This window comes from Palaemon carinicauda, chromosome 9, assembly GCF_036898095.1.
Source record: "Palaemon carinicauda isolate YSFRI2023 chromosome 9, ASM3689809v2, whole genome shotgun sequence".
Taxonomy (NCBI): Eukaryota; Metazoa; Arthropoda; class Malacostraca; order Decapoda; family Palaemonidae; genus Palaemon; species Palaemon carinicauda.
Window position 1 is genome coordinate 71,732,584 of NC_090733.1, and position 21,994 is coordinate 71,754,577.

The 21,994-nt window shown below is 36.1% G+C and overlaps 1 protein-coding gene across 3 annotated transcripts in view; it reads right to left on the reverse strand.

Moving 5' to 3' along the window:
* Positions 1 to 6,549: 6,549 nt before the first annotated feature.
* INPP5E (Inositol-3-phosphate synthase) overlaps positions 6,550 to 21,994 on the reverse strand; it is a 405,071-nt gene continuing 389,626 nt past the window's right edge. For all 3 annotated transcript variants that reach the window (XM_068380074.1, XM_068380073.1, XM_068380075.1), the window contains one exon: positions 6,550 to 8,229. In XM_068380074.1, coding sequence (XP_068236175.1) covers positions 8,121 to 8,229 — 109 coding nt within the window. In that variant the 3' untranslated portion in view covers positions 6,550 to 8,120. The remainder of the gene's footprint in view (positions 8,230 to 21,994) is intronic.

The following is a 21,994-nucleotide window of genomic DNA, read 5'->3' on the forward strand; positions in this document are numbered from 1 at the left end:
AAAAATCTTCATTTTGAGCAATGATGGTATTTTCTCATCTTAAAACTCCAGTTTCTTCTCTCCATTTTATCCATGCTTCTTTCACTGACTCACTGATTTCTCCATACCTTTATCCTTAGTTATTGTTGATCCCAAGTAGGTAAACACATTGTTCCGTTTTTGCACTGTGGCCTCTTCCATTTGAATATTTATTTTTTCATGTCCTTCTCTAGTACTAACCATTATTGAATGCCTTTCCTATGTTCACCTTCAATCCTTCCCTTTCTAGGTATCTTTTCCATGCTAAAAAACCTTTCTTGCAATTCTTACTAAGTTTGATAAAATGACTAAATCATCCGCAAACATCAGTTCTTCTAATTCTTTGTTGTTCCTTATTCCAGATGTCAAAATGTCTTTAATGATGAAGAATAAGAATGGACTCAGGCTGATTCCTGATGGAGGCCAACCTCCCGAAATTGTTTCTTTATAATGGTGCTTATCCCCTCATTCATTATTCTCACTAGCCTTACCAAGTCTTCTGATACTCCTCTCTTTCTCAAACACCAATAGATTTGGTACCCTGTCATACACTGCTGGTACCACAATCTCTTTCATAACATCCTATATCTCCTTGGGCAATTCTGACATTCAATTTACATCTCTCTCTTCTCTGGCTCTTTCCACTTTACTTCTGAACTCTATCTTCTCCCTTTTCAGATTCCAAGGTTTGATCCTCCTATTCCAGGCTTGGCTTTTCTTTTCTCTATTGCTTTCAGACTAAAATCTGGCACTATCAGTTTATGTTAAACTACCACAGACTTATTTGGAATAGTCTTACAATCCATGAGGATTTTTTTGTCTGCCTTCCTAACCAACACAGTTAAGTCTAATTTTGTCCACTTTTATAAGTTATCACATAACTTCTCCTTTTCTTACACTGTGTAGTTATGACTACGACATTCATAGCTTCTGCTAATTCCAACAACCTTTAACCTTCCGGGTTTCTTCTCCCAAAACCTCTTCCCGCATGTATTCATGTCCCCTGATAACACTAACAGACCACTTCTTGGAATACTTTCTATATATTCTTCTAGTTTCCCTCTGAATTCCTCTACCTCTTCAGTACACCCTTGCTGAGGGGTGTATGTCGAGATGATATGCCACACTTTCTCATTCTTCTCAGACTTTAAGCAAATGAACATGTCACTAATAAGCTGAACCTCTGTGATAATCTGCAAATCCAAATGAAGAATTATTTTCACCTCATTTCTCCTTGTATCTTTCCCTGTATAGTACATTTTATATCCTTTCCCTACCTTTCTTGCACTTTTGTCCCACACATACATTGAATCTCAATTTTCATTCACTACATAACATCAACTTTGAAGCTACCAACATTCCAATTTCTATTTTCTTTTCTTTTTACAATCTGTTATCCTTTCTAAATACAGTACTTTAAAAGCAGTCATAAATTCTGCAGTAACCATAACATAATTCTCACAGTTGTCAGTGGATACTATAACGCGTCTCTAACAAGTACGCCCTTGCTCTATTGCCTTTCCTTATTGATTTGAGACCCATAGCAAGTTAGACTGGCTTGTTCCATTACCTATTGACTCACAAATAATACTCAGCATTGTACCTCTAACTAGCTCACTATGCATATACTATTATGGGTATCATAAATGCATTGGAGTAATACTTTATGAAATGTAAACACTTGAGTTGAATAGAGTATAACAGAAAAAATAAAAATGCATATTCACATGCATTTCTACATACTTTTAACCATGGGCATTATAAGTGTGTAAATTAGTGTGTTATGAACCTTTTTTCTAACCAAGACTTTGTAAGAGTACAATACATACATTTCTGCTTTTGCAGTGTTGAAATGACTTACAATCAAAATACCTTTACGTTTACATTAATAACTCAAGTGTATTGTTTTAAATCTTAGGATACTGAAAGGATTTATCAATAAAATACCACTCACAGAGAAAAAAAAAAAAAACCTTTAAAGCCAGATACAGTTCATGAAACAGGAAATATGATTTATTTTATGTTATATAGAGATTCTTTTAAAAATTCAGATTTTTCTTATATATAGAGATTTTTAAAACTATTCTGTAACTTTGGGTACTTAACCCTCGTACTTAAAGTTAGGCTCATTAATCCGTAGCCATAATCAATATTCAGACGCTGAATTTTTGTGTCTAGTAAGTTGTAGGCAATCATTGCATGAGATTAAAAACACCTCTCTATATGCAGATTTCTTACTCCCAATCTGTTTTCTATTATATAAAAATTGTAAATTTCTAATCATGATACAAAATGTAAGTAATAATAATAAAACAGAAACCATAAATTTACATAAATCAGATCAATAAACAGAAAGGAAAAGTGCACATTCAGTGGGAAGTAAATAATTGAGCAATCACAAAACAAAGACATGATAAACTATAGACTCAACATATACATGTCTCAATTTATCATACAAGCATTTTGGAATCTAGATAAATGCACATTAACAGGACACCTAACCCATTCATATGATCAAATAAAAAAAAATGATGAGATAATACATGACTTGTCTCTCAGAAAATTTCTCTCTCTACACAAAAAAGCAGAATAAATATAATTTCAATATATACAAACAGATTTTTACAATTAAATAGATATTTAGGGATCCTGAGAAAGAAATGTACGGCAAACATCCAGAATTGAAATGATCAAGTAAACACACCAAAAATCATGAAATATGTAATTTATTCTCTCTCTTTCTTCAAGCAAATTATTGTTACGTTTTCTGTCTTAGTTTCAAGGATGCTGTTTTTTATGTACATAGCTTCATTAGTAGTATGAGTCTCGTTTTAATTTTGTTATTAGTAAATAAAATCCTCAAGTAGTAAACTATTATTATTTGATCCTCTGCTTTTATATTCATAGTTGCTATTTCAACTTGTAAATAAATTCATATATTTAGTATCAATTCTAGTTTGAAATAGTAAAAAAGTCTTCTTATCAAATTGTAAGCTTTCATGTCAAATGTTACTTTTAGTTACATCTGCCATAGCAGGATAAAACAGCTAATTTACATAAGAATAATGTGTAAAGTATATCATATATTATTCTCATTATTACTATTACTAGCTAAGCTACAACCCTGGTTGGAATATTTCCAACAGGGAAAATAGCCCAGTGAGGAAAGGAAATAAGGGAATAGCAAATAAACCATGTACAAGTAATGAATAGAAAATAGAAAACATTTTGAGATCAGTAACGTTAAAATAGATTATACAGTCAGGCCTCATTCTTCTCGATAGTTTTTACAGACCGGCGCGAAAAGATAATTTTCGCAAATGAATACTGCACTAGAGTGGGCTAACTACTAAGCTAAAAAGTCATTGCCCCTTGCCAAGAGCGGGTCCAGAAGCTGATTAACAGAGCATTTACTGCCTAATATAGTTTTAATTTGGTTTTCACAACAGTTTATAATCATATGTACAGTGTACAGTACATTTGCACACATGTACACTGCATACTGGACACAATAATGTTACAAGGTAAAATTTACCAAATCGTATCATCCCCTTTCTATTCTGTATAACTAAAGTTGTTCCTATCTAGTAATACTGTACTGTAACCTAATACTCAGTGATACTGTAGTGTATATTACTGAAATATAAGTACAGTAATATTACTACAGTACAGCTTAACTGTACTTACTGTAAGTGTTCGGTGTTTTCGTTCAAGACTCATAGCCTACGCCGTCACTCTAGAAGAATGACGCAACTTCTTGTGTTGTTTCTTGCGCAGTATGTCATCTATACTTTCTTAAATAGAAATACAGCTTATTTTATAAACTAAAAACTTAAATATCTCGATAATAATTGTTTCTTTTAAATGAATAAACAAAAACTGTGCATTTGATTACTTTTCAACAGCTAGCTGTGTGTGTGTGTGTGTGTGTGTGTGTGTGTGTGTGTGTGTGTGTAATGAATGAAATCTTTTCTTTCTTTGCTAAGTCTCTATTGAGGCTTTATAATCAAGCACCACAGAGCTAAAAACTGTAGGGAAGTTCCCTCTCCTTGCACATCCACTCAGCCAAATCTACGCTAATTAAAAAAAAAAATAGTGTAATCAATGAATATGGGGAATGCGAGAAGAAAGAATGAAAAATAGGAATGGGAATACGAGGAATGGGGGATAAGAAAGGGGGTTCGAATGATTAATAAGAGGAAAATGACGAATGAATACTAGAAAATAAAAAAATGAATGAAATCACGAAAAACAGAGAACCAAAAGTTGGAAAGATACGTTGTAGATGTGTGTGTAGGAGAGCAAAGTAAATGTACGAAAGAGATTTGGGAAGGAATTGGGAAAAGGTTTAAGAATACAATAATAATAAGAGACGGACAATAATAATGTGAAGGAGATATCATACTGATATGCATGATAGATTATATCAGTGAGGTAATTCTGTGAAAGTGAATGGTCATATCAAGTGGGATAATATCGTGAACGTTAATATAGGTTGACAACGAACTACGCACATTTGATCAGCTGATTTGAATGTAAACAATGCATGAGATTATAATTCGCTATGTTTTTAATTATAAATACGATACTAAAATGTGAATATGGATACAGTTAAGTGAAACAGCAGTTTAATCAAAATTAGGTTTATTTCAAATATAGCTGTAATTTTTTACCCCAGTTAATGGATATCCACTATACAGAGAGAGAGCTAGGACTCGCTGGGTGTAGACTCTACACCCAGCAACAAAATGCACAAACATTGTTAGACAAGGACTAGGGGTATATTTTTCAAAGGATCTTGTGAATATGCTTAGGATCACCAAATTTAGCTTCATACCAGATGAGACTACTGATATTGGAACAACTAAACAACTAGCAATGTGTGTTGTATACTTTGACTATGAAAAGTTTGAAACTGTGACTTAATTTTTCGATGCAATTGAAATTACTAAATGTGATGCTGAATCAACTTATACTGCTATCAAAAAGAGCATCATCGGCAAAAACATTCCAATGGAAAACATAATTGGTTTTTCATCTGACACGTGCAATGTCATGTTTGGGGGAAAAAAGAGCGTGGTGTCATTAATGAAGCCAGACTGTAGCTCTGTGACATTTGTAAAATGCTCTTGTCACTTAATTCATTTGTGTGTATCACATGCCTCCCTAAAACTTTCAACTTCTTTAGAGGATCTCTGTCGGAATGTGTACAGTTATTTTAGTCGATCCTCATTGAAACAACATGAGTTGAAAGAGTTTCAGATTTTCACTCAAATTTCCCCACATAAGATGTCCTTTGGCCAAACCCGTTGGTTGTCTCTTGAACAGTGTGTGAATAGATTACTTGAACAATGGGATGCATTATTTTTATATTTCACTAGTGTTGTAAATGAGAAGAAAGACCCTTCGTATGTCGCAGAAAGCATTCTAAATAACTTGAAGAACCCTTTTATCAAAGCCCAATTAGAGTTTGTTCAGGTACAGCTGCATCGAACCAATGAATTTAATACACTTTTTCAAAGTGAACAACCGATGCTGTATGCTCTCCATGAAAAGGTGTGTCAACTGATCAAAGACTTAATGTCAGATTTTGTTAAGATTGATATTGTTTGTAATTGTGATCCATTGACACTTGATGTGCATGGTAAACGTGTTCAAATTCCAACACTAGATGTCTATGTTGGAATTAATGCAACATAGACTCTCTCAGTTGTTAGCAGAGATAAAGAGGCAATTGTTAAATTCAAAAACACATGTGTTGATTTTTTAGTAGAGTTAATTGATCAGATACGATTGAGATTCAATACATCCTTGTGTCAACCTTTACAATTTCTTAAGCCTGAAAATGCATTAAAACTTTGCCCTCCTTCACTCTCAAATGTGATGGATACATATCCATATTTGGTAAGTGATTGCAATCGAAGTGTGGTTGACTTGGAATGGAGAAAATTAGGCATGAGAGGGGATCAGAGTGATATTGACAATGTTGCTGATTTCTGGAAATTACAGCTATCTAAAACAGATAGTGATGGCACACCAACTTATCCAAATTTGGCCAAATTGGTTGGATCATTGTTGTCATTACCTCATTCAAACGCCGCTGTCGAACAAATATTCAGTCAGCTGCAACTAATAAAAACTGATTTAAGAAATTCATTGACGAGTGCTACTTTAGTGAGCCTGTTGCATACAAAATATGGTTTAAAGAAAGCAGGTGTTTCAGCACACGATTTGCAGTTAAGTGCAGATTTATTATCAACTCTTAAAAGTATCAAGTCCAATCTCATAAGTGAAGAAAGCAACCCAAAAATAGGAGAAGCATTAAAAAATTCATAAACGTAAGTAAATCTTATGCAAAATCATTATAGTAGTTATTCCATAAAAATTACTTTTGGCCTTTATTGGTTTTGTGAAGGAAATTCAGGGACCACTTGGTATATATATATATATATATATATATATATATATATATATATATATATATATATATATATATATATATATATATATATATATATATATGGTATTGGCTTACATTAATGCCCTGATTGATCACCAAGCAGCAGTTATGATATAAAATCACATCCATGATTATAAGATGTAAAGAAAAACATGCATTTTAGTTGAAGTAAAGTTCTTCCATAGAAACATTATCATAGGCCTACTGCAATACTGCCATTATAGCTTATAATACCTTGTTTTCCTCCTCTTTTTTGAAATATGTAGTTTGCAGCTTCATTATACTTGGTAGCATGCATATGAATGATGCAAAAATACGATATTAGTGGCTATAGTGCAAATTATATTTTTAAGGAAATCTAAGGAAATTTTTTTCACGATCTCAGGAAATATCATGAAACAAAAGTGAGAGCCCTGGTGTAGAGATAGGTAGTGGCGTGCAGCTCTCCCATGTGAAGGAACGCGGGCTATTTGAAATCATTGCCCAGCTTGAATTTTATCGCGATTTTTATGAGAATTTTTATTTGAAAGGTATTGCATTGTTCTTGGCCATCCCAATGCTGTTGTCAACTATTAGAAATCAAATTCTTAATGTTGGGAACACAATCATTACAAAAGATTTTTTTTCCCTTGGCCGCAAAAAACCGAAACTGCGATTAATGAGGCCCCACTGTATATGTATTATAAAACTTATTATGTCAAGCTGTTGAACTGAAAAGAAATTATGAAAACTGAATTTTTGAAATTCCCACGATTCAACCCCCAGATTAGGAAGATCATTCCACACTAATCTGGCACCTGAATTGTTAGAACGGCAGAGATTCAAACCTGCATTGAATGTTTTTATGTTGAACATGTTTAGTATAAGTCTCTTCATAGTTAATATAAAACAGACCTATTATAATGTTTATAATGATCTCATAATTCTTTACACTTTTGACTTATTACTTATATATAGCTTATTTATTTCCTTATCTCCTTTCCTTACAGGGCTATGTTGGAGCTCTTGGGCTGATAATAATAATGATAATAATAATAATAATAATAATAATAATAATAATAATAATAATAATAATAACAATAACAATAATAACAACAATAATAATAAAAATGATAAAAATAATAATAATAATAATGATAATAATAATAATAATAATAATAATAATAATAATAATAATAGTTTTATATTGTAATGATTTTCCTGACATAAATTATGATGCTCTTTACAGCCTCCTAAAACATTTTGAGGGAACTGAGAGAATAAATTAAATACTTGAGGTAATTCACATATTGTACAAATAAAATGGTATGTATAGTGCAGGGTTACTTCTCTCTGTAATTACATTTAACTTTTGTGAACTTGAGGAGTAACTGACAACCTAAGAGTTCAATTTGAAACATTGTGCTAACATTTTGATTTCTAGATTTCTATCACCTTATTCTAACTTCCAAAACAGATAGTTCCCAGAGAAAAAAATAAATATATTTCAACATCCTGGGGTTATCTCTAATAATTCTTATGAGACTCTTAGATATATAGATAAACTGGTATGATGAGATTATTTTACATCTATATATTGTATTACCAATTATTTTATCTATATAACAGTCAAATGTACACTACAAAATTTAGTCTTTGATAGTTATTGAACAGGGCAGTTTCTTAATGCTGGCTGACTCATAAACTGTTTACGACGCTTGATTGCTTCAAGATACACATCTCGGTTGAAGATTCCAGCAGCCAATGGAACACTGAAATGAAAGAAATATGAAACCCTTAAAAACTAAAGAAAATTATGACAGTTTTGGTGCTGTACATTTTACAAATAAATGTATAAGGAATCTAACACAAATTATAAACCACCAGTGAATAAGCTACCTTAATTAAGCATTATGAATTCTAAAGTATTCCTAAAGTCTAAATCTATTATATTTTAAGACTTCAGAGTAGTGATAAAGAAGTTGTAATTCTAGAGATGACAGACCCATGATATCTAAATCGCTATATCATTTTTATAACTAGGCCTTTTCACAACACTGCCTAAGATTGATACCTTGAAATATTTGTTCTTGTTTTGCACAAGGAAAAGTGCATATACTTATGCACTTACAGTACTATGAACCACTGTATTGGTTATCTTATTCAATCTGTGAAAGAATTCAAATGACAATGACAACAGAATGGGATGCACATTCTGTATTTAAGAAAAAGAGAAAGACCAACAGCAGAATATAAAAAAGTAATAAATAAAGATAAATACAATATCCATATATACAGACTGGCCTCATCTGCAAATCCACTTATACATGATTGATCATTGGGTAACAATTTAGAAAAAAAATATACGGAAATTCACCCATACACGGCCAAAACATAAACTGGCAAAGAAGAGGAAAAAATAGACTTTAAGTGACTAGACTACTATCAATTCTCCCAGAGACTAAGGTTTCCTCCCCACTGTGAGACTTCTGGTTTTAAAAGCAAGGGAAATACTTAAGATTTCTTACTCAAATTGAAAATGGCAAGTAGAGCTGAATGTATCTAATACTATCATCTTTTTATAAAATACTATTTATAAGACCTTTCTTATAAAAACAAATTCCATAATTTTACCTGAGCAAATAAGTGTCATCACTTTTAATTGAGATTAAACAAATTCCCTAAAAAAGTATTAAAAGTTTGTACAATATTTCATAATTCATATTGTAAGAAATACCTACACAATATAGAACTTAAATTTTGATATCTACTGCCAATACTTTTAGTCCCTTGGGGTTCTGGGGAGGAAGGAACAAAGGTTCCAGTGATAATTTTTATTGCTGAGGTCAACAGAATTTTCCTTATTCAAATTGGCAGAAGTCGTCAATGATGTGGGGAAACATTATCAAGTATTTGTTTACTAGAGCACATTCTCCATTTACTCAAAAATTATGCAATCCTGCAGCTCTCCTCTCTTTGTACAGTAATCTGGAGGTTCTTTAAATGCCGGGAAAGCAAAAAATAGCAAGATATGTTGCGGGAGGGCAGAGGGAGGGGAGTTGGTGGAAGAGGTACTAAGTGACCAGGAACCGACTCGTCAACATAGTCAATCAAAGAGAAGTTACTGACGTCAGGGTGCATTGGTATATATTCAAAATATATACTGTACTATATTAAAAATGGAGCTATCACTCAAAAGTGTCACTATTTGTGAAATGTATATTTAATAGTTGGTAAATATTTGATATAAAACATATTAAAGTGTATTTTAAAGAAAATATTTTGAGAATGACCAGTTTTCCCAGATGACGTTTTGCTACACTAAATGCCATCTATTGACCACTGCCTAAAGATGCCTGTCAATTTCCCGCCGATGAAAACAGTCATCTGCAAAAATAGTCATTCTCGTAAAAAGTTTCTTTAGAAAAATAAGATTTATTGTCAAGTAATACCAAATAAAATATACAATTCACAAATAGTGACACTTTTGAGAAATTGATCCATTTTTAATTTAGTATATATTTTAAATATATACCAAATGTCCGCTGACGTCACGAACTTCTCTTTGATTGACTATGTTGACGAGTCTGTTCCTGGTCGCTTAAGTACCTCCTCCACCAACCCCTCCCCCTCCCCCCCTCCTGCAACATATCTTGCTATTTTTTGCTATCCCAGCATTTAAAGAACCTCTTAATTAGTGTACAAAGAGAGGAGAGCTGGAGGAATGCATAATTTTGGAGTAAATGGAGAGCGTGCTCTTGTAAACAAATACCCATTATAAATGTTATCCCCGTTTATTTTTGGGTAATAATAAAAATTGGCAAAACATGGAAAAAATAAGTTAGAGGGAAAGAAACCTTTTAGACTTTACCTGACATCATTATAGTGACCCCAATAGCCTTTAAAGGAAATAATTCCTCCACCAATGACACCTGTCAAAGATGACTCCCAACTGTCTGCTCCCTACCCTTCCCCAAATAGTTGGTACCACTATGATTAAAGTGGCTCAAGAGTATGCCGAACTTGATTGATGGAACCGAGAGCATTTCAAAAATACAATCATCCAGGCCTTAATAATCTACTTCTTCCCCACCATTATCCCTACATTGAGGGGTCGGTTGCCTGATGCGCACTCTCCAATGCCTTTGATCAAAGGCATCCTCTTCCACCAAACCTCTGCTCTCCGTATCATCCTTCATCTTATATCAAAATATAATTATCGGCCTCCCTCTTGATCTTCTCTCCCTTACAGGTTCCTCCCAAGCCCTCCTCACTCGCTCCCCACCATCCATCCTTAACACGTGCCCACACCATCTCAGTCGTGACACTCGTATCGTCTCAGTAATCTTCACTACACCTGCCATTCTTATTATTTCATCATTTTCCAATCTTTATGTGATATCCACATAATCCACCTTAGGATTCTCATCTCTGTTCTCTGAAGCTTTGCTTTCTCTTTTTGTCTTAAAAGCCAAGTTTCTGATTCATATATTAACAGTTGTCTTATTAATGCGTTATATATATAATAAATATATATATATATTCAAATAAGCCATATATATTTTTGATATATTAATGTCTGGATTCTCTTAACGACCTCGGGATCAGAGCCCCAGGCGAAATCACACAAAGACAAGAGCTTGGCTCCGGCCGGGAATCGAACCCTGGTCGGCAAGCTTATATAGACAGTGACGAATGGGTTAGTCACTGTCTATATAAGCTTGCCGACCAGGGTTCGATTCCCGGCCGGAGCCAAGCTCTTGTCTTTGTGTGATTTCGCCTGGGGCTCTGATCCCGAGGTCGTTAAGAGAATCCAGACATTAATATATCAAAAATATATATGGCTTATTTGAATATGAAAAACACGTAAAAATGTGCAAAATTTATCATATATATATATATATATATATATATATATATATATATATATATATATATATATATATATATATATATATATATATATATATACATATTTATATATGTATATATATATATATATATATATATATATATATATATATATATATATATATATATATATATATATATAATCTTGACTTTAACCTTGATTGGCATTTTCTTACAACATACCACTCCTGCTACCTCCATCCACTTTCCCCCCACGGTGCTTTTATCCTGTTCTCAACTTCAGCCTCACATTCTCCCTCCTGATTTATAGTAGATCCTAAGTATCTAAATTGTTCTGCCCGGTTTTATAACTGCTCTTCCACTTTCCTGTATGGCTATCCTGTCCCAACGTTCCTTACTGCTAACCATGGCTTCAGTTTTATCCACATTCACCCTCAAAACCCCCTTTTCCAAAGTCTCTTGCCACTCTATCACCCTTCTCTGTAATTTTTCCTCATTTTCAGTAGTAATAAAAAAAACATGCCTTCACTTAACACATCCAAGAAAAACACAAATAAAAACGGGCTTAATGCTGACCCCTGATACAATCAAATACTAACTTAAAGGTTTCTGTTTCCCCAACAGCTCTTATTACTTTTGTCCTTGTTCTTTGGTAAATCATCTCTACCATTCTAACCAACTTCTCTGGGAGTTTCCTCTTCTTCAAGCACCAAAACATCATTTCCCTTGGTATTCTGTCATAAGCCTTCTCTAAATCTACAAAAGCACGGAAGAGCTTCTGGTTTCTCTCTAGTCTCTTTCATTCAGACCCATCCAGGCCTTAATGATAGTGGATGGCAAACCAGAGAATGCTGAAAATCCTGGAATCTGAGGGCCAATGTCTTTTCAGAGATATAGCTCTATTTGCCAATATGGAAATATTAACACTCCTTTGGTCCAAACATTATCGGGTCGTTAGCAAGACCACCAAAGCTCTGACAACTAATTAAAAAATCCAATCCCAGCAATGGTATCCTTTCCCAAAAATCTGGACAGTGAATGAGAAAGAGAGGCTGAATATCAAGGTGGGAAATAGTCAACCAAATATGAAGGAGATTGAAGTAGTAATAAGCAATAGAAAAAGAATGAGAACATTTTTCAGTCAAGCTGGAAAATAATAATTCCCCAATTCAAGGGACCTCTTACCTGTCCCAAGGCCTCAACACAAAAATTATATTCCATGGTGAAGTCTAGTAACAACATCAAGTTATTTTCGTTTAGAGAATTCTTACACCAAAGCGAAATAATTTTCCTCTATCCATTATCATATCAGTTATTTGAAGTGAAACACACACACACACACACACACGTGTGGTACATCTATAATATACAACACACGTCGTACGGTCATAAATATATATTACAGTAAATTTCATTGTAAATATTAGGTAAAGTAAATAAAAAGATACTGTAGCATAGATTTTTAAACTGTTTCTTATGCGTTAGTGTACAATACTGAAAGATTAATTTATAAATTAGTACTGTAATGTACTGCTGGGTAATATATACATTACACCCCAGTAAATAAATTTGATTTATAATATAAAATGGTTTACTTTATTGTAAATATGATAAGACTATTCAACACAATAATATACTGGATCGTCACGAGTCAGCTTATCCGAAGCACGTCATACTCTCTCTCTCTCTCTCTCTCTCTCTCTCTCTCTCTCACCTGAACATCTACATTACATACACAGTGCAGTCAAATATATAGTGCAGTATATTTTCATGTATTATTAGGTAAAGTAACAATGATCCATTTCTGAGGTCATAGTTTACAAGACTAGAATATTCGTTAGTAAATTTGTACTGTAATATACTGCTGGAAAAGGTACAAAGTACAACACAGTAAATAGATTTGATTTAAAATAAGAAATGGTTTACTTTACTGCTTATACAAATTCATACTCTCTCTCTCTCTCTCTCTCTCTCTCTCTCTCACACACACACACACACACACAACACAGTAAATAGATTTGATTTAAAATAAGAAATGGTTTACTTTACTGCATAATATACAAAGTCATACTCTCTCTCTCTCTCTCTCTCTCTCTCTCTCTCTCTCTCACACACACACACACAACACAGTAAATAGATTTGATTTAAAATAAGAAATGGTTTACTTTACTGCATAATATACAAAGTCATACTCTCTCTCTCTCTCTCTCTCTCTCTCTCTCTCACACACACACACACACACACAACACAGTAAATAGATTTGATTTAAAATAAGAAATGGTTTACTTTACTGCATAATATACAAAATCATACTCTCTCTCTCTCTCTCTCTCTCTCTCTCTCTCTCTCTCACACACACACACACACACACACACACACAACACAGTAAATAGATTTGATTTAAAATAAGAAATGGTTTACTTTACTGCATAATATACAAAGTCATACTCTCTCTCTCTCTCTCTCTCTCTCTCTCACACACACACACACAACACAGTAAATAGATTTGATTTAAAATAAGAAATGGTTTACTTTACTGCATATACAAAGTCATACTCTCTCTCTCTCTCTCTCTCTCTCTCTCTCTCTCTCTCTCTCACAACACAGTAAATAGATTTGATTCAAAATAAGAAATGGTTTACTTTACTGCATATACAAAAACATACTCTCTCTCTCTCTCTCTCTCTCTCTCTCTCTCTCTCTCTCTTACAGTAAATAGATTTGATTCAAAATAAGAAATGGTTTACTTAACTGCACATCCAAAATCATACTCTCTCTCTCTCTCTCTCTCTCTCTCTCTCTCTCTCATAACACAGTAAATAGATTTGCTTTAAGATAAGAAATGGTTTACTTTACTGCTCATACAAAATCATACTCTCTCTCTCTCTCTCTCTCTCTCTCTCTCTCTCTCTCTCTCAATACAGTAAATAGATTGATTTAAAATAAGAAATGGTGTTTACTGCAAATACAAAATCATACTCTCTCTCTCTCTCTCTCTCTCTCTCACAACAGAGTAAATAGATTTGATTGAAAATAAGAAATGGTTTACTTTACTGTATATACTAAAACATACTCTCTCTCTCTCTCTCTCTCTCTCTCTCTCTCTCTCCGCTCTCTCTCTCTCTCTCTCTCACAACACAGTAAATAGATTTAATTTAAAATAAGAATGATTTACTTTACTGCATATACAAAAACCTACTCTCACTCTCTCTCTCTCTCTCTCTCTCTCTCTCTCTCTCCACAGTAAATAGATTTGATTTAAAATAAATGGTCTACTTCACTAGATATACAAAAAACCCTCTCTCTCTCTCTCTCTCTCTCTCTCTCTCCCTCTCTCTCTCTATATATATATATATATCTCTCTCTCTCTCCACAGTAAATAGATTTGATTTAAAATAAGAAATGGTCTACTTCACTAGATATACAAAAAACCCCCCCCTCTCTTTCTCTCTCTCTCTCTCTCTCTCTCTCTCTCTCTCTCTCTCTCTCATAAAGAAAACAATAAAATACTATAACTCTCGTTTTGAAACCTTTTTCTTGTGGTGACAGAGATATGATGCAGAGATGAGTTATCCTACAAATGGGGCTAACTCGATGTCGTCTTATAAATCGTGCCAATTGTTGAACAATTTACTTGATATGAACCCTCAATATTTGCCATTTTCTCACCACTATCTAGTTTCTTGATAATGGCTACTTTTGTTTCCACTGAAATGGCTTGCCATTTCTATACGCTAGTGCCACTATCACCACCGAACTTCAGCCATAGTTAATGTTATTGTAATTTAAGGGGAGCATTCGCCATAGAACCCAAAACTGTTATTCATCACTGGATGAATCTGATTTTTCTATATTTTATACCTATTAGTGTAAAGATAAATATGTGTAAGTTTCATTGAATTCAGACTATTATTTTTTTTAAATTAATAAAAAAATCTATAAAACAATCTATAATACAATTTTTATCAAAAAGTACTGAATAGAATTAACTAAAAATTTCCACGAATTTGGTTTATTACAATATAAACAAAATGCCAGTAGTAATTCTCCATATTTTTGGTATTTTTCTATATATATATATATATATATATATATATATATATATATATTTTAAAAGTTTTAAAAAATATGAAAAATAGAAAATATACTTTAGAAAAATTCCTACGTACAAAATATTGAAAATTTATTCTTTTTTACAACGATGCATTTGGATTTGAAATAGGTTGATAAATAGCGGAGAATATTAGTTTTGAAGGTCAATAAGTATAGTTATGAGATATCGACGGTCAAAGTTTTTCCATGAGATTCTATGAGAGTATGAAGGAAAGTAAAATATTATAGCTTTCATTAGCAGATATCGTAATCGATACTTATCTAGAACTAGTCTAAATTACTTGAAGAACAACTAGCTTTTTACCTGATACAATTTCTACTCATTACCACAAGCCCGGCCCCAAGTCCCCTCCCCCTACCTATTAGGGGTACTGGTCACTCGTCACCATAATCACTTCACTGCTGCTAGATTCACCATCACTCTCGTCTACTTTACGCTTTTTTGTCCATCTAAATTGAGATGGCACTACCACATTTCCCCTCCTGGCAGCAAAAGACCTTCTTTTGTGTTTGGCCATTATGGAAAGTTAATCAAGTACCCGATATTTAGAAAATAAACAAGACACTCGCAGTATAAACAACGTAAAATTGGCAGGTATACAGTACACACTTCAGTGTTCTATTACCATGTAGGCGACTTAAATATATATGTTTGCCAGAGGTATGACGATAACGAAAAAATAGCATTACTGTATTTATGCAAAATCAATGTGCAAGACAAACACACTTAGTCTGCTTTAGCAGACGACGCAGTTAAGATGACGTAACCATCTAAAAATCACTATATCACACCCATAGACTAGTACTAACCCCGCCGCCAGTAACGTCAATGCCGTCAGTGGCAATAGTGCCCAAGGGCGGCGGAGATAGCAGTCAAGGGTTTCCGCAGAAAACACCTTGCCAAAAAAAGAGGCAGTGTCGCCAGTGGAATCACAGCCGTAAGCAGCGACGTATCGCCAGAACGCGTACTATAAAACAGATTTTGATGTAGGAAAAATCTATATTTGGGTGTCGAAAGGTGGTGACATAACCGTTATTCAGGCACTGCCATAGGCATGTATGCCAGATATACCAGCGTTGCCGAAAGCACCGGCATCGGTAGGTGGTAAAAGCATTGCCGCCAGCCTTCTATGTGACATAAGGCGCTGGCACAGTCAACCCCTCCTACAGACTAGTACTAGCCCCGCTGCCAGTAACGGCCACACCGTTAGGGGCAAAGGTGCCTAGGCTGGCAGAGACAAATGGCAATGGTTCCTGCAGATAAAAACCATGCCGTAGCTGAAGGCAGCACTGCCAGTGGAGGCCCTGCCGCAAGCAGGGACACATCGCCATTACAGGTACAATAGGATAGTGTGCCAAAAGGTGGCAGCAAAGCCGCAGACATCATCAGCACTGTCCTCAGTCTGATAGCTCACCCCTCAGGGAAAAGCACGCCGACGGCCATGGAAGGTCAGATCCCAAAGGGAACCAACTCCCAAGATCAATAAAAGCGAAAACACAGCAGCATAATGATAAAATCCATGCAATGTCCGTCCCGGAAAGACTAGGATAAAAAGAGGTGACGGCATGGAGAAGCTATACCCATGCATCAAAATAAACACCATGCCGTCGCCGTCCGATCGAGAAATCTGAGGCTAAGAAATAATGACAGTTCATGCAAGTTGGCGCACCGACATGATGATATCACCCTTCGCAAAGGGGAGTTCCAAAAGACTGCGCGGTCCTAGCACGAGAGATCACGAGCGAATGCAGAATGGCTAAGCCTAATAGGTCGATGTCACAAGTAAATCGAGAAATCCCAGAGGCTATGAAGGAACGGCAGAACAGGTAAGTCGGAACACCAACAAAGAGAGATCACCTTTCGCAAAGGGGAACTCCAAAAAACTGCACAGTCCAACCATGGGAGATCAAGCACGTATGTAGCATGGCGGCCCAACGGATTCACCGATGAGGGCTAATCCAATTGCCACTAAGGGCTAGGCTAAGTCTAAAAGATCAATGACGCAGGTCGATCGAGAAATCCCAGAGGCTATGATAGAACGGCAGTATAAGAAAGTCTGCACAGAGTCAAGAGGAGCTCACCCTTCGTAAAGGGGAACTCTAAAAGACTGCACAGTCCTAGCATGGGAGATCGTGAACGAATGCAGCATGGCGGGCTAATGGATTCGCCAACGAGGGCTAGGCTAAGCCTAATAGTCCAAAAAAACCAGAGAATCGAAGGCAGTAGACATAATAGGCTCAGTAAACTAGTATAACCGAGGAAAAAACCCTTGAGGCTAAAAGAAACCGCAGCCAACGGGACCAGTACGAATGGCTGATCGCTATCGGCGAACCCGTCTCTGACAAAACCACCACTCTCTAAGCTAGGCTAGCCGGGACAAACACGCATAAAACTAAAACTTAAACTACCACAAAAAAAGTAGTAAAATCAAACGCAAAACAGAGTCCATGGCATCGCAACATCAATATAAAGCTAGCTAACGTAACACTAGTGAAATAAAACTAAGTGAACATAAAATAACAAGGGCAGAAACGCACACAAAATGGCACCCAAAAGCTAGCTGGACTCGGAGCACCTCATTCCCTCATCGCCATAAAAAAGTTAAATAACCACTCCTCGAAGGGATCAAAAGCAGTTACAGCTAAATCAAACTGTGAAAGAGGAGGTTACTCAACTTTGACGACCAAAGGGAGGCCATCATGCGAGGAAAAAACTCCAAAAAGTTGAGAAAATGTGCTCTTGACAAAGAAACGAACGCATAGGTAAGCTGCGAAAATTGGAATGAGTTTATCAGGGACGAGTAGTACTATGAAGGGAGAGGATATGTAACGGCTCCTCACCTATCCTCCTCCTTAGATTCCTTGACTGGGTTAAGTCTGTTTGGGGTGCAGATATTTATGGTTATCTACGGATACGTCACTGATTATACACAATATCTTGGGATAGTCGTTCCGGGGGTTAGAACCCCGTGATACCTGACGGTAATTCTCTTATAATATCACTCACAGAAATATTATACAGTAGGAAGCTGCCCGAAGGAACTTCCATCAGGACGACATGGCTATCTTACCCAAAAATAGATTTTTCCTATGTTAAAATCCATTTTATATACAGTGAACCCTCGTTTATCGCGGTAGATAAGTTCCAGACGCGGGCGCGATAGGTGAAAATCCGCGAAGTAGTGACATCATATTTACCTATTTATTTAACATGTATATTCGGACTTTTAAAACCTTCCCTTGTACGTAGTACTGTTAACAAACCACCCTTTAATGTACAGAACACTTAATGCATGTACTACAGCACCCTAAACTAAAACAGGCACAAATATTAAAGGCGATTTTATATCATGCGTTTCCTAAACACCTAAAAAGCACGATAAAAAATGGCAACCAATGTTTTGTTTACGTTCATCTCTGATCATAATGAAGAAACAAACTCATTTAGTGTACAGTACACATATATGTATGGGTTAGTTTTTGCATCGATTATATTGATTATACAGTACTGTATGTTGATTTGTTTATTACCAATGTTTTAGTTTACGTATTTTTCTTAGGACTTCCAAATGAAATGTTTTTCTTTATGACGCCGCCTGAAACGACGGCGTGTACGCTCAGTAAACAACCACGCTCAGAACAAACAAGGCATTTAACGCGCATGATGATAGTGATAAATAATGATACAGTACATACAGTATTTACAGTAAAAGCATTTACAAAATATGTTACCTTACAAATATAAATTATACAGTATAGTACGTAGCAAAGCAGGAAAACAATTTACGAGAGAGAGAGAGAGAGAGAGAGAGAGAGAGAGAGAGAGAGAGAGAGAGAGAGAGAGAGAGAGAGAGAGAGAGATTGTTTTACGTACGTAAATGTAAATTTTAAACAAAAAAAATATGATAGGTTACAACATGTAGACTTTTAAAACCTTCCCTTTAACTTAATGCATACAGTACGTACAGTACTAAACTATAAAACAGGCACAAATACAGTTTTAGAATGTACAGTAAGAATATTAAAGTAAAAAATAAAGATTGTTACTGTACTCACCACGAAAGAAGTTGAAGAAAAACTTGAATGGTGATGGCGATGAATTTGCTGCACAGTAGAAATGATGATGATGAAGCTGATGATGTGTTCTACTGTGCAGCCAATGATAGTATTTTACGTCTCTTCAGACGGAGGTGTCTTTTCCTGGGACACCTCTTCAACTTCTTTCTGGGAAACTTCAATTTCTTCCGAAGGCGTACTAGCAGGAGGAACTGGCTCTTTTTTGCGAGGCTGGAAGAACATTGTGATCGGAAGTTGTTGCCGCTGCTTCTTTTTTCGATCCAAGAGCATTTTGTAGGGAGTCATTATGTCATCAACCTTGTTGCAGAATTGCATCGAGTGAACCATATCCTCGTCCCACTCTTGCAACATTTCTTTCAACTCCTTCGCATGGTTGCAGGCCTTGGCAAGCCGTTCTAATGTTAAGCCCGTTTCTTCGACATTTTCTTGGGTCTCTTCCTGGGTATCACTCTCTTCCTCACTTGCCGATTTCGTCAGGTCTTCGAGGTCTGCGTCAGTTAGGGGCTGGGAATGCAGTCCAACAACTCGTCGACGTCTTCAGTCGTCATGTCGCCAAACCCGTCACCTCCAATTATGGCAGCCAACTGCACAGATTTCCGTATTGCAGAGTGTTGGATTTCCGACGGAGTAAATCCCTTGTCGTCGTAAACAATATCGGGCCACAACTTCTTCCAGCTCGCATTCACGGTTGCAGGTTTCATCTCTTGAAGTGCCTTCTGAATATTCTGCAGGCACGTGGCTATGGTGTACTGCCGCCAGTACGCCTTCAAGTTAAAATCTTCATCCTCGTCATCTTGGGCAGCATCCACATACGCAACGAGGTCCGCCAAGGTATTCTTCGTGTAGAGGGCCTTGAACGCCCTGATAACCCCCTGGTCCATCGGTTGAATTAATGACGTGGTGTTGGGTGGCAGGAACTCAACCTGAATGCCCTCATGCGACAGGTCAGTTGCGTGTCCACCAGCGTTATCCATAAGGAGAAGGATCTTGAATGGCAAGCCCTTCTCTAAGAGATATTTGCTGACTTGCGGGATAAAACACTGATGGAACCAGTTGGAGGTCAGCATCTTCGTAATCCATGCTTTTTGATTATGCATCCAGTACATGGGAAGGAGATTCTCATTTTTATTTTTCAAAGCGCGAGGATTTTTCGACTTATAAATAAGCCCCGGCTTTAACAAAAATCCAGCAGCATTGCCACACATCACGAGGGTAACGCGATCCTTGAATGCTTTAAAGCCAGAGGCTTTGGCTTCCTCTTTGAACAGGAAAGTTCGCGACGGCATTCTCTTCCAAAACAAGCCAGTCTCATCCATATTAAAGACTTGTTCCGGCTTGTATCCACCTTCGGCGATAATATTCTTGAACGTCTGGTTCACGTAAGTTTCAGCAGCGGCGGTGTCAGCGGAAGCAGACTCCCCATGCAGGGAAACGCTTTTCAGGGCGAAGCGTTTCTGAAACTTCGCGAACCATCCTTTGCTTGCGGAAAAACGTTTCTGAGGCTGGGAATCAGTGGATGTCCCTGGTTGAGGATCATCTGCATCATCATCATCTTCAGCATGGTTGCCGTCGTCGTCTTTAGGTTCCTTTGCAGCAAAATTCTCATATAAACTCAAAGCCTTTGTTTGGATGGTGTTCGTATCCAACGCTATGTTCTTCTTCCGGCAGTCGGCAATCCACACAGCTAAAGCACCTTCCATGCGTACGATCGTTTTATTACGCGTTGTAACGACTCGCTTCGCTGATCTGCTAAAGGTGATTGCAGCCGTCTTTCTAATGTTCGCCTCGTCCTTCTTGATATAGCGAACAGTAGATTCGTTGATGCCAAAATGGCGGCCGGCGGCCGCGTAACTTCTACCATCTTTTAACATGTCGAGAAGCGTAACCTTCTCAGCTATCGTCATCATCCTTCGGTGGCGTTTAGGCTCACTACCAGCCTTAAGAGAAGCAGAACGCTTGGGAGCCATTACAGTAGGATTTACAGTAACAAAAAGTTCAACTTAAAAAAGTCGCACACAGCACAGATTCACACACTTAAGAACGTCTACTCAGCGATACGCAGTAACAGAGAGTGAACGATCCAGCCCCGCGAGAACTTTGATGCTGCGGGTAGGAGATGCGGGCAAAACACCAATCACAGGCTAGATAACAAAACTTGAGTTCTGATTCATCATCTATCAGCGCTTGAACCAATCACAACCCGTCTTACAGTACTATGATGCGTTGGTTACCTACTCATAGAAGATGCCCCGCGCATACCGAACGTACGTAGATTAAGTACAATACCGTAATAATAATAAAATAATGATAATAATAATGTACAGTAATAATAATAATAATAATGATAATAATAATAACAATAATAATTTTATTAACAACAACAACAATAATAATAATAATAACAATAATAATAATACAGCTTTACGTACGCTATTTTACGCCTCTCTCTCTCTCTCTCTCTCTCTCTCTCTCTCT